The sequence below is a fragment of the Garra rufa genome, chromosome 1 (genome assembly GCF_049309525.1).
Source record: "Garra rufa chromosome 1, GarRuf1.0, whole genome shotgun sequence".
NCBI classification, from domain to species: domain Eukaryota; kingdom Metazoa; phylum Chordata; class Actinopteri; order Cypriniformes; family Cyprinidae; genus Garra; species Garra rufa.
The window spans coordinates 62,613,757-62,628,491 of record NC_133361.1 but is presented as its reverse complement, the minus strand read 5'-3'; the positions used below and the strand labels follow the sequence as shown (position 1 = coordinate 62,628,491).

The window sequence follows — 14,735 nt, the reverse complement described above, 5'->3', positions numbered from 1 at the left end:
ATTCAGTCCATCTTAATTTTATAGATTAAGCAAATCATTGTGACAAAAGTGTCGATAATCTAAAACCTCCCAAATCTATCTGTGCAGTTTCAGTTAATAGTCAATAAAAATATTGTTAATGATTAAATCTATAAACTAAAAACTAATTAAAGTAAAAGATTAAAGACAGTGATGACAGCAGCATGAAACATTTATTTAGCAGTTATTACATTTCTTTAAAAGTGTTTAATGATTCAATAAACATTCTCTCAATGCTGTGTGTCCAGTGTTGTCCGGATATCTAGAACATCCAGTCAAATGTATCATCACTTCACTGTTATTGACTCTCTATACACAAACACACACCTGACTAACTTGATTGTTTGATTAAACAAATTTAGATGATTCTTACTGTATCCAAAATGTTAGGGATGATATTTAAAGAAATGTATTTAAGAAAAAAAAAGACATCTAAATTCTCATTAGTGTTGCTTAATGTATTAAAATAGAGAAACACTAAATATAAGTTCCACTGAAATTCCATTTGAGCAGCTGATCTTTATATTTTTATTATAATGTTTAGAATTGATATACATTATAACTGCTACTTAGATTTGAACTTTTAGATCATTCAGATTGAGTTTAATATATTAATATATATTTTGACATACTGTCACCCCCCATTTTTTAAAATGAAAGTGCATTATCCAAACTTTAATTGTTGTAATTCATGAACACTTTGGAATACAGATCTAAGGCTGGTCTCTTTTTAAAGACGACAATCAGCAGATTATTGCAGAAGATTATAAAAGAATTTTAAAAAAGTATCAATAAATTACAGAAGTTTAAATTTACTGTAATAAAATGCACTGTACAATTTTTATATTTTATATAAAATACATATTTTACATAATGGGTTTTATGCTAAATTTGAAAAAAAAAAAAAGTTATGTTCCAAATTTGAAGTTGATATGTAAAAAATTAAGGTTCCTGTGATAGTTTGTTTAGGGCGTTATACCACAAACAGACATGGGTGCCATCCAAATGCCATATACAGTAGTCAACATTCGAAGTGGATCAAAACCTTTCATCAAATTTGTCCTAAAACCAAAAAGAATACCCGTTCTTATCTTAGGACAACTTTGATGAACTTTTTTGATCCACTTCAAATGTTGACTACTGTATATATATGTATGTATTTTTCTGTCAGAAGTCTAATTTTTTCAGAAAATTTCATTCTATCACAAAATTACCACCAAATATGCAATTCTGAGACTCAGACCTTTCCAATGATATGTTTTTTTGTCAAGATTGTAAAATGTTGTGATTCTAAAAGACCATAATGCATTTTGTAATATGACACCGTTAAGGGGGAGGAGGCCGCCAAACAATTTTAAAGTTCCATTTCCATAGTAAGGCAATATCCGATTTCAAAATGGTTTTCACAGGATGATACTTGAGCTTCTAGCTTTCAAATGATATATAATTTACATTTGATGGTTAGAGAAAAAGGACAACGGAAAAAAGAGCGCCAAGCATCCCACTGGCAGGAACACACAAACAACGACGTAGTAAAAGATGAATATTTAATAAATCCAATGGGAAACAGGCAGACACAGGAACACGGAGTGGTAACATTAAAGACCGACAGAATGCAGGGGAAAACACACACATTAAATAGACAGACTGATTGGGATACACAGGTGTGGGAATTTAGGCAGGAACCAAAACACACAGAGCAGTTGAGGAGATGGGAGAAACCAAACTAAATAGTCCAAGGGTGTGACACCCACAGGTGGGATGGTGAAAGTTAAGCAATTATGTACTGCTTTAAAGGAATGTATGTGCAGCTAAAAATACATGATCTCCACAAAAATACACCCGGATAAATATTACACAATATTAATGTTACACAATAATGCAGTGGAACCTCAGCCTAAAGTTCACCAGGTGTTTCTCTATAAGTGTTTGATTAGACTGACAGAAACACAAAAAGTGTCTCTGACTGAAGAAACATTTCCATTCTGATGATCTGAAACATGAAACTGAAGCCTGTGATTCTCTCTGGAAATAATTTGCCTCCTGAGCTGATGCATTATCAAAGGGGTCATGAACTGAGATACCAAAATTCCCTTCATTTTCCCTTGACATATAAGAGGGTCTATACTGAACTATACTGCACTGTAAAAAACATCCTGCAAGTTTTAGAACTCAAAACTTTGTCATTAGTCTTTGAAACAGTTTATATTGAAGCCAGTCTACCAAAATGACAGCTTTTGGAATGTTCTCCTCTATTATGTAATACTGTGGACAAGCACCACCTTCACAGAAGAGTAATGCCTGCTACGACAGGACTGCCTGTTTAGCCCTGCCTAGCAATTTGCACATGTATCGTTTATCTGACATTATTGTCGCAACACAAGTATGAACTGTTTTTATCTATGAGGAATATACACTGTCAACCATACACAACTATTAGCCAATCATAGCAGTGGGTGTTTACTTAAGAGTTTACAATCTGCCATGCCTATTTAAGTGTTCTGATGAGAGGGGTCAAAACAGGACAGAAAATGGCCTATTACTTCTAAATTAGGATTTTTTTTTAAATGTAAAAATCTTGCTACCATTATAAGTGGACCTTAGATAACAGTACAAAATAATAAAAAAGGCAGTTCATGACCCCTTTAAAAAATTCAATAGTTTCAAGTGGACCTTAGATAACAGTACAAAATAATAAAAAAGGCAGTTCATGACCCCTTTAAAAAATTCAATAGTTTCCAATCAAACTTTCTTGCCACTTTTTGTCTTTTTCATTGGCTTCAGGGGTCAGCAAAACCAACACAATAACTGAACTACAAAAAAGAAAATAACTAAATAACCAAGAAAATCTTACTAAAGAACCAGAAAATCAGAGATGAAACAGCAAAAACAGGAATACTTATACATGTTCATAGACTGACAGTGGCTGTGACTGTCTGTCTGTCTGTCTGTCTCTGTGCGTGTACTGTATGTATGTGTGTGTGTGTGTGTGTGTGTGTGTGTGTGTGTGTGTGTCAGGCAGTGTGTGTAACAGACAGTCTGAGGCCAGTGCCAGGACCGGGGATTATGGGAAATGTAGTTGTGGTGCGAGAGTTTGTGTGATGCAAGAGTCCATGTGGTAAGAGTGTGACACCTGGTGGTGAACGAACGGAAAGGCTACAGATCAGTTCTGTAACAGTGTGGTCCTAGTCTTGGTCTTTGAGGATCTGGTCTTGAACTTGGGGGTATGGTCTTGACTTCACTTCTGAGTAAAACACCACAGAATTTGCACTGTCCCGTAGCTGGTTACCCATCATTGTTTTAAGATCTCCACTGAATTCTGCTCAATAAAAAGATATCATCAAGACATCAGGGAATAAAATAAATGCAACAACTCCCCCCTTATCCGTTCCCTCTGCAATGCCTCTGAAGCACAAGGAAAGTTTTAAAACGGTTTTTATTTTGGAGATCCACAGGTAAATGTTTTCATTTAACTGCTAACTAAAATGGAAAACTGAACTTACTTGAGGTTTTTTAGCTGGTTGAACCGCTTTACTCCTGATGGTCCTGGGAAATTGTAGCTCAGATCCAGCTCTCTCAGGTGTGAGGAGTTTGATTTCAGAGCTGATGCCAGAGCAGCACAACCTACTGCCATCACCATACAGCCAGATAATCTACAAAAACATGATGTTTATGTTAGTTTTATTTATTGTTAAAGAAAAAAAACATGTAGCAACGACATGGAATGTCAGAAAAAAAGTTTAATAGTCAAAACATCAAATGCACTGTTTTTTTTTTTTTTTTAAAGGAAGGGTTTAAAGGAATCCCCAAGAGATTAATGAGAATACTCCAGAGGTGTCAGTGTTGTGGACTTGTTTTCCTTGTTTTACCCCTGCCTTGGTTCCTGAGTTTCCTGCTTGTACCTTCCTTTTCGTCCAGTCTACTTGTTTTTACGTGTGTCTTTTCAAGCCTTTAATGTGGCTTATTCCCTTGTGTTTCATGATTAAAAAAACTGTAGACGTGGTCCTGCGTGTTTCTCCAGACAGTGTACTGTGACAAGACCGGTACAACACAGATACCTCTGTGTTCATAATGCCACTGACAAGATCGTCTTCAGCAATGACAGTGAAGGGGGATCTGTGCCTTGCCAGTGTCCAAACCACAAAAGTGGCAAAGTCCTATCAAGGACCATTTTCAAATGCCGCTGCTCTGTATGTGGTGTTTAAATTGACATTGTACAGTAGATAGCTTTTGATACTGTCTAGTATGGTCCTCGAGAACTTTGTCCCCTTGCTCCAGCAGGAGGAGGAGGTAATTGGGGAGAAGAAAGGCTTAATTAATTGTTTCAGGTTATGCAGTCTGTTAGTTTCCCAGTCCCACAGGCTATAAAGCTACACAGTCCTGGAAACAGATTTAGTTCATCTCTCCAGTTTTTGGGTTTCAAGTCATTCATTCTTTTGTCATATGCCTGGATCTGGCTCAGTATCTTACAACAAATACAAAAATTATATATTATTAACTGTACACTTTTCATTTATGTAGGTATCTTAGCTTTATCAAAGTGATTTGTCCTGATCATACGGATACGGTTTAAAGCCCCTTTATTACCACATTCAATGTTAACCATGATAAAAATTCACAAATGTATAAATTGTGAAAAAATAAAAAGCTACAATTCACGAGTTCGCCCTTACATCTAATCTGCTTGAGCGAGTAATAAGCATATTTTGGCGTGCTGTCCTGGGGAAGGGTTCCGGGCCCGGAATACAGGCCGGACCCAGAGAACTCCCCCTGCTAGTTTAGGATAGAAACAGATTAGAAGTGGGGAGTAGGGTTGGAGGAGGGATGACAAGAAACTGTCGCTGGATGGAGGTAAGACGGCTGGCAATATATAGATGATGCACTAATTCAATGATTGGTTAAACAAGTTGCACCTGTGCCGAATGGATTGATTATCTGATCGTGCTCCTCCCGAACCTTGTTAATAAAACATCATTTTGAGACCAGCAACACATCACTGTAAATGTGTTTGTAAGGAAGGTTGGGAATTATTAACAAATTTGTGTATTCAATATCGTGGTCACGCCACGTGACAAAAGAACAAAAGACTTGAGAGGTGAACTAATTATTTCTGTTTCCTATAAAGAACCAATAGGATGGTGCACATGCACGGTCAACACAAAATGAGCAAATTCATTTCTGAGACGACTCGTCGTTCCACGACATATTAAAGATCTGTTCATATTGAATGAATCGTTCATGAACGACACATCACAAGTGCTATTGAAGATCTTAACTGGCTGGTTTAGGTGTGTTTGATTAGGGTTGAATCTAAAATGAGCGGAAAGATAGATCTCAGGGAACAAGAGTGGGGATCACTCTTCGTGTGATTATTAAATTGCAAAAGGCTGGTGTGCTGCATGATTCAGAGTGTGGCACTGTTATCATTTAGACTGTGTGCATTTGGAAACTTGTCTTTGGAAAAACAATGTGTGCCAAGACCACCTTTTTCACATTATTTATATAAACGTATTTAAAAGTCTCCCTGCAGTTTTTTTCCCCAAAATAATCATTTTAGTGTTTAACACTTGACAGCAAGAAGAGAAAGAGAGAACATGCACTTGTTGTTTACTCCATTAGCACATGCATTTGGATTAAAACTTAAATTGGAAATATACAAAACAAATAAAAATTGTAGTAGCATTCATATAAATAACATTTATTTTAAATGTCAAGCATACAGACTTTTATATAAAGTGAAAGTGAAACTAGCAGCATGTGTGAAATGCACTAGGCTATACTAATGTCACAACAGAGGAAGAGGACAAGTATGGGTGAGTATTTACACAAATCACATTTGCAGCACTTAACTCAATGGTAAGAATGGGAATGGGAATTTGCATGCCAAGCCACTCCCAATACACATGTATGATATATAAGACAGTGGTGTGCATCCACTCATTCAGGTTTATGCTGAGGAGCAGAGAAGCATCTCGTCATTCAGCACAGTTCAAGGTTGTGGAATTAAGGATGTAACGTTCCCTAAAGGAGGGAACGAGGGTTACACATGCAACTAAGACGTTTCCTTTTAGTGAGTCACGTTCAATATTACATCGACATTAACTGACATTACGGCTCCCTATGGAAAGGACCAAAACCCAAACTGTGTTACATACATTTAAGATGCAAGTGCTACTGTAACAAGAACAGATGCATGTTAATCTGTAACCTTCCCAATGCTCTATAAGCCAGATAAAGTGGGCCTACCAGGTAAGCTAAAAAAATTCAGCTCCAGCAACTGTTGGGTGGTGGCAGCACAATGACTAAATGAAGAGAGTGTCGTGGTAACTTTTAGTATATAGAAAAATTGACAGAATAAGCTGTCTATGGGAGACACAGTCATACCTGACCATACAGTGGAAACAAAGAATCTGAGATATTAAGTGCCAGGTTCAGTCAAGGGAAGACTGATTGTATAACCCCAAACTGGATGCAACTACAAGAGTTCAATGCCATCTATTGACACAAATAGATAAAGTGCTATAAAAGAAACACTTAACAGTGTCTTTTGGGTGTATTCTTTCCACTAGTCTGAAAAAAACACTTTATGAAACATCAAAAAGCCCAAAGTCTCAAACTTGACAGGTGCATGAAAAAACTGCGTTTTTGCCTGCAGTGTTTTCCCGTAAAGATGAAATACTATAGAGCAATAAAATGAACAGTGAAAGTTTCAAAAGCTTGTACAATACACTTTAACATATATAAATAAGTAAAAATAACTGAAGAAAAAATCTGCCTATTTCTGCCTGTCCTGTCGGTGGATTACCCCTGTGGATTAATATTAAAGAATTTTGCATTTGAATTCAACTTCATGTTGCACCCTTCCTAAAAGCACTGTGATACTAACATGATTCATATTTTAATTTATTATTTTTTATCTTTCATATATTATATAAATATATATTTTATATATTATTAATTAATTAACATTTTTATGCAATTATTGTGAAAGCCAAACCTCAGTACGTTGAGTTGACAGTTTGGACTCCTCAGGCCAGCACAGAGCAGCTCCACTCCTGAATCCTTCAAGTCATTGCTACTCAGGTCCAGCTCTCTCAGGAGGGAGTTTGGTGATTGTAGAGCTGAAGCCAAAATCTCACACTGCTGATTAGTGATATTACAGCATGCCAATCTGAAAAAGGGGGGAATCTGGTTAAAAGGCATAATTTATGTTTTATGTTTGTGAACACAAACCCAGAAAAGGTCAGGTCATGTGTGTGTGAATGAGGACAGATTTCAGTACAATATGGTGTTATTAAAAGATCATGAATCCCTTAAAGCTTGTTTCAAGTTTTTATAGAAATATTTCATATATAGTGCTCAAAAATTACCCACCACTGAATATAAACCTTTGAACTGATTAATTAGTGTAAATTCAGTATTTATTTATTTATCTATCCATCTTGTGAATAAGATATAAACAATTGAGTGTGTCCAAACCGTATAAGTCCAAAAAACTAAAAAAATGAGATAACCATGTGACATTAATTGTATGTGTGAACTTTGTATACAGAAACAGTTTGGGGATATTTTCGCGCGACCAAGAGTCCGCATTTTAAATGTTAAAATAGCGTCATGCGGAAAAACCGTTTATGTCCACAAAGAAGAATGGAGATGCCGCTTGCTGTCATGTCCGCTTCGGACATTAAAAGGCAAAATCTCGGCAAAAAAAAGAGAGCCGACATGACCAAATGGAAGGACAGAGTAAGGAAGGCTTTGAGGGATGCTGGAAAACCATATTTGACTCAAAGAGGAGAACAAAAACCAGGGAAAAATCGTCTAAGGTTACGTATGTAACCCTGGTTCCCTGAGGACAGGGAACGAGATGCTGCGTCCTGTCGGACACTTTGGGAACTGCCTCCAGCATGACCGGTTCTGAAGCAAGCTATAGAACAACGACAGTGAACTTGACACTGGCCGGCGCAAGCCTATGACGTCATTAACAAGGCGCCTACTAGTATAAAACGGGTGCTTGTGAATACATCAACCATCTTTTTGTCTGATGGAGACATAAGAAGGGCCCGAAGCATGGCCACGAGACGCAGCGTCTCGTTCCCTGTCCTCAGGGAACCAGGGTTACATACGTAACCTTAGACGTTCCCTTCCGGAGGGAACTCTACGCTGCGTCCTGTCGGACACTTTGGGAACGTCAATACCAACGCCGCCATGCTGAGGGATAAGTGATCAACTGACTGATTGAGGAGTCAAGAAGGAACATCACCCCTGCTTAAAGCGAAAATAGCTAGGCCAAAGCCTGAGCTGAACCTAGCAGGTCAGCTCAGGGCGTCAAGGCTAGCTCGGCTACCCAAGCACGGAACTCTCAAGAGTGGAGGCCTAGAGAGAGGACCTACTACACTCAACGCTACAGAAAGTAATGAAGTTACTACAAAGCCTTCATACTAAGCAGAGTTCTAAAGAACGGAGGCTTCAGCAGAAAGACTCTCTGAACGAGAGGAAGCCTAACAACGTTCTGTGCCAACAGGTAAATAAATCTAAGAGTGCAGGTCTCATGACCTAATTATACTCAACACTGGAGGTAATCAGTGAGGCTGAATAGCCTATACGACAAAACTACCTGAGTGGAGTTTCTAGGGAGTGGAGGCTTCAACGAGAGGAAGCCTAACAACACTCTGTGCTAGCAGAAAAACAGCTCTAAGAGTTGAGGTCTCATGACCTAGCTACACTCAACACTTGAGGTAATCAGTGAGGCTCAACAACCTACACAACAGAACTACCTGAGTGGAGTTTCTGGAGAGTGGAGGCTTCAGGAAGAAGACCCTCTATTACTTTTAATAAGAGGGAGCCTGGCGACACTCAGTCCTGCTAACAGTGCTACCTGGATGGAGTTGAAAAAACTAGAGGTTTTGGAACCAACTCGAAGATGGGAACGAAGGATTTCCCTGCGTAACCCACACCGTATAGGATTTCAGAAAAGGACCCGACACACAGGGGGGACCTTTACCATAAATAGGGATTTCAGAAAGTGCCTAAGACTCAGCTGTGCACTTAACACTCACGTGGATTTTAAGGAGTGCTCAAAGACTTGCTTGAGTAATCACCACTATTGTGGGTTTGAGGAGGTGCCCAGAGCATAGCGAGGGAAATTACCGAATTGCAATCTCTAGGCGGTAGCAGGGCCTGAAAGCGGAGCTTTTTGGCGAGGGGAGACCTGACTACACTCAATGCTTGAAGTAATGATAAGACTCACAGAAGAGCTCAAATGCTGAAAGCAGAGCTTTGTAAAGTGGAGGCTTCGAGATTGCAGCTCTAAGAGAGAAAGCCTACGACACTAAGTTTTTGGTGAGTGGTAGAAGCACTCCCCCAAAAATAGACAGCGAGGCACACAGGGGCCTACCAGCTGCCATACTGTGAGAGTGAAGGTCTCAATACTATGGCTCTGATAGTACTAGAGGAGACCTTTTAAACTGTGCTATCAAATGGAGTTGAAAAAACTAGAGGTTTTGGAATCAACTCGAAGATGGGAACAAAGGATTCCCCTGCGTGACCCACACCGTATAGGATTTCAGAAAAGGACCCGACACTCAGGGAGGGACTTTTACCATAAGTATGGATTTAGCAAGTGCCTAAGACTCAGCTGTGCACTTACCACTCACGTGGATTTTAAGGAGTGCTCAAAGACTTGCTTGAGTAAACACCACAGTTGTGGATTTGAGAAGGTGCCCAGAGCATAGCGAGGGAAAACACCATAACATTTTGGGTGATAGCAAAGCCCAGAAGCGGAGCTTTTGGAGAGTGGAGGCTTCAGCAGAAAGGCTCTCTAGAGAGTGAGGAAGCCTAACAACACTCAATCCTAGGGAAGCTCTTCAGAGTGGAGGTCTCGATGTGATAACCCTCTAGGGGAGGGGAGACCTGACTACACTCAACGCTTGGAGGTGACAAGGCTCACAGAAAAGCTACCATGCTAAAGCAGAACTATGCATAGTGGAGGCTTCAAGATAGTTTCTAAGGAAACAATCCTACAACACTTAATCTTGGTGAGTGGTAAGGTTAGCACTCTACCAAAATAATTAGCGAGGCATAATAGTGCCTACTAGCTGTATATCTGGGCCTGTATTTCTGGAGAGCGGAGGCTAAACAGACACACTCAAACGAGAGGGAGCCTGGCGCTCGATCCAAAGAAAAAAGCTCTACAGAGTGGCGGTCTAACATGATGACTCTAAATGAGGGGAGACCTGGCTACACTCAACGCTAATAAGTACTAAACTCACATAGGAGTCCACCAGCGGGACTCCGTAGAGGGGAGGCTTCAAGAAAACCATCTCTGAAGAGAGGGAAGCCTGACTACACTCAGTTTTTGGCAGAGGGGCTTAGCACAATACCAAAAATAGTTAGCGAGGCCCAATGGGGCCTACCAGCTATAATGTGAGAAGGGGTCTACTTAAAAGCGGAGCTTTAAAGGAGAGCGGAGGCTTTAGCAGAAAGACTCTCTTACCCAGAGAGGAGGCCTAGCAACGCTCTGCTCGCCCTAGAACAGAAACTCCTAGGAGTGGAGGTCTCACTTATATGTATACAAAGATCACAGGGAAGGAACCTGACTACACTCATGCCTAAGGGAAAAACTTAGTTTCAGAGAGCGGAGGCTTCGGCACAGCGGTTCTAGCTCGAAGAGGCCTAACAACTCTCACAGGGCTTTCTAGAAAACTAAATATGCATACGCATGTAAAATAATGTCTAAGCCGAGCTCAACATAGCGGAGGCTTCAAATAAAACTCATGAACAGTGAGGAAGCCTAACAACGCCAAATCCCATACGGGAGTAATACAAGTGGAGGTCTCGACACACTGACTCAAAACACGAGGGGAGACCTAGCTACACTCGACACTTGGGGGCAGTAGAGCTCAAGAAGGGGCTCGAATACTACAAAAAGTCTCACAAGTGCTCCCAAGTGGAGCTGGTAGACAAAACAATACATACATATACACATAATGTTTATTAAAATATATGTCGTTTAGTTCACATACTGGGCCATCAGACAGAGTACATCAATCTCATCATCGGCCCAGCCCCAGAGTCTTAGCGAGGGGAAAGGGGGCAGGCAGCCGAACAGACGTGAGGGGAAAACAGGAGAGGAGACCCTAGGTACCCGATCCAGGCTTGCCGCCACACCTGCGCTGGATCGTCTCCCAGGGGGAGGGCCTCGAGTGGCCACACTGGCGACCTGGCCCTGTCTCTGGTCTGTAGACCAAAACAGCCCCGGCTTTCCCCTGTGTTCGGGTGGGGGCGTGGACCGACGAGGTATACACGACCTGAAAGCCGCTGAGCGCGCCTTCGCCTCCCTGAATCTCTCGACCACCGCCTCGACGGATGTGCCGAACAATTCGGAAGGCGAAACCGGCGCATCGAGGAGAAAGCGCTTTTCTTTCTTCCCGATGTCCGCCAGGTTCACCCACAGATGTCTCTCTGTGGCCACCAAAGCTGACAAAGACCTGCCAACAGCAGTCGCTGTCTGTTTGGTGGCCCTCAGAGACAAATCTGTGGTGCGGCGCAGCTCAGCCACCTCCTCCGGGGAAAGCCCCAGACCTCGGTCCAGATCTTTTAGTAGATCAGCCTGGTACGCTTGCAGCACTGCCACCGTGTGCAAAGCAGCACCAGCCTGACCCACTGCCGCGTATGCCCTGCCATTCAGCCGAGATGTTTCCCTCAAAGGCTTGGATGGCAGGGTCGGAGCCTTTAGCGTCGATGTTCCTCCCGCTGAGAGATAGTTAGCAAACGTCTGCTCAATGGGAGGCATAGACGCATATCCGTGCCCACGCATTCCCTCGATATCAGCATAATTAACATGCTGATATCTGTGAATGCGGGCCGAATATGGTTTATCCCATGCCTTCTCGATCTCATTGTGCAGATCGGGAAGGAATGGGAGGCTCACGAGAGTTGGCTTGTTATGGCCGGGAAGAAACCGCTCATCTAATCTACCCTGAGCGGCCTCTTCCCTCGCGCGCTTCCACTGCAGATCTAATCAGGAAGCGGCGCGGTCCATAACAGACATCAACTCATCATACGCGGGGCAGGTGGGCTGTACGGTCTCAGAAAACTCATCTTCTTCCATCTCAGCCACATCCTGCTCGCCCTGGCTTGAAGCCAAAAGAGCACTCGCTGCCGGATCAGAAGATGTGAGAGACAACACATCCTCCGCCAGCAGCGCGTCCTCGTTTCCGGCTGATGAGTGCGAGAGATTAACACCTCTCTCAAACTCGTCAGCCAGCTCCACCTGTGATCTCCAAGATCTCAATCGCCGGGCAGCCTCGGCTGCCACGGGACCAGAGCCGCGTGGGGCAGATGAATGTCCCAATTCCCTCGAGAAAAGAGACAAATGAGAACGGAGTTTCTTCAGGGAGAAACTCTCACAGTGAACGCACTCCCCTCCTTCGAGAGAAGAGCGCGCGTGCTCTTCACCCAAACAAAACACACAAAGGTCGTGTGCGTCATCAGGTGTCAGATTTCTCTGACACGGATTGTAGTGGTTTCCCTTTTTCCCCATTTGAAGAAACATTCTGGGGTCTTGGGTTTTGATGCCAAAAGAGACTTTATTGTCAGAGACAATAAGGCCGAGAGAACTCTGCAGAGCAATCTGCCGGGTCTCTGTTCGCATCCTCTTTTATAGAGTTTTCTTTTAGGTGTGTTCTATACATTTCATACATATGGTCATTGTTCCCATTTTTGGCCTTGTGACTTCAATTTGCTTGCCCTAAAAGCGGACTGAAGGCCACCAATTATGTTAGGGAAGAGGCCCCATCTATACATCTATTGTCTATCAAAACAGGATGTGCAGCTTGAGCCTATAAGGTATGTCTGCACATTTCTAGAGGGCTACAACCTTGTGATGATAGGCATACAATGTATGTCTGTTCATTTCCAGAAGACCTTGTGATGTAGACATACAATGTATGTTTGTTCGTTTCCATAAGGCCATAACTTTGTGAGGCCATAACTAGGCCTCCTTATACACAGGCAATACATGATTATAATAGTAGCTTCATTTGATACCTAAATGGCTTGATTAGTTCACATTTTGACCAATAAAAATCCTCAACAGGATCCGCACACTTCCTGAACAGTTTCTCTCTAGGCATCGTTTGTACTTACTCGCTTAGAACAAAGACTCTGAAGACAAAAAGATGGTTGATGCGAGAACAGTTTGAAATAGTATATACACAGGTGCGCTGCGCCAGCTTTTCTAAATAAAGACAAGGTGCACTATTGGAGCTATCTAAACATACAATAAGTGATCAAAGTTCAGAGACTGTGCCCATCATGATAAACAATGGAAAACAGGGTAAGGTGGGGTATATTGTATACAGGGCCGCTGCTGGCCAAATGGGTGCCCTAAGCAGAAATTTACTTTTGTGCCCCCTCCCCCAAATATTACGGAAGTTATTTTTGGTCAAAAAGGTAAATAAAGAGTGAAATAGCAAGAGCAAGAGTTTTATCAACAAAAAAGAGTTACCTCCAATGGCTATGATTTTATTAATACAGTGGTCTGATTGATTTAATAATCTCAGAATCATACAAAAGGAAATTAAGCAGTTTTACTATGATAAAAACCATGGTTATCTGCCTTTTTATCTATCTTTCTATCATATCCATGCTTGTAAATTGTGTTTTATAGAATATATAATATTTGTATTTGTCTGTATTTTTTTAAATATATTTTTATTCTGTGTTTTTACCTGTACATGCACTGTACATGTGGCAGTTTTGACAATAAAGCAGACTTTGACAATAAAGCAGACAAGGGTTATGATGTCCACATATTTTTGTTGAGGAAATGATAGGAAAGATTATGTGGACATTTTAATTAAATGTTTGGTCAATATTAAACAAGGAATTCGATCATCATGTAAGTGTAACAACTGCATTTACCAGGCCTTTGGTGCCCTTTTCAGGCATTTCTATTAAAATTGTAATGTAAACTGTTAATTTTGTATTAGATTATGTATTTTAACACTGTTATTTAATGACACCATATGGTCATTATTAATCAATAATCATAATTGCCTCTGTGTTTTAATATAATGCATTTTAAGTCATTTTGTTTACTTAGATCTGCTTGTATTCATATTAAGAAGGAGGCGTTAGTCGTGAAATTATTACCGACATTAAAACACTATTAACGTCGACAGAATAAAATAAAGTTTCACAGGATTATGAACGCACCTAAGTGATGCACGGGCTTCATCTTGGGCTTTTTTTTTCTTTCGTTTCTCGGCGCCGGATTGTTGATGTCTCTTTCCAGGACCAGGCATATTGTTCATCAATTATTATCATCATTTTTGGCCACATAGGCAGCCGTAAACAGAGGTAAAGGCGCGTCGCTGCGCGTCATCACGTGTGCTTACTAGCCTACTCTGCGTTCACAGAAAATGCAATATATACGTTTATATTTTTGTTTATTTGTATATGTATATTATTAATATTAATTTATTATTATAATAGGCTATATAAAAACTAAAATAAATAATAATAAAAATAATAAAATAGTAAAAATATTTTTTTTGAGCAGCTGGGATGGTGCCCCCCTGGGAGTTGGTGCCCTACGCAGACTGCGTACTCTGCGTATAGGGAGCGGCGGTACTGATTGTATAATATATTGTGTAAAATGAATCATAGTAGTTTAGCTTAGTAGTTTATCTTGTATACCTTATGATATGTTGTAT

General features: G+C 40.7%; 1 protein-coding gene across 1 annotated transcript in view; it reads right to left on the bottom strand.

Annotated features, from left to right (window-relative positions):
* Positions 1-1,548: 1,548 nt before the first annotated feature.
* Positions 1,549-14,735, bottom strand: part of LOC141337880 (uncharacterized) — a 128,380-nt gene continuing 115,193 nt past the window's right edge. The window contains exons 11-13 of the mRNA XM_073843461.1: positions 7,016-7,189; positions 3,522-3,671; positions 1,549-3,337 (exon numbers count right to left, since the gene is read on the bottom strand). Of these exons, the coding sequence (XP_073699562.1) occupies positions 3,319-3,337; positions 3,522-3,671; positions 7,016-7,189 (343 nt within the window). The 3' untranslated portion in view covers positions 1,549-3,318. The remainder of the gene's footprint in view (positions 3,338-3,521; positions 3,672-7,015; positions 7,190-14,735) is intronic.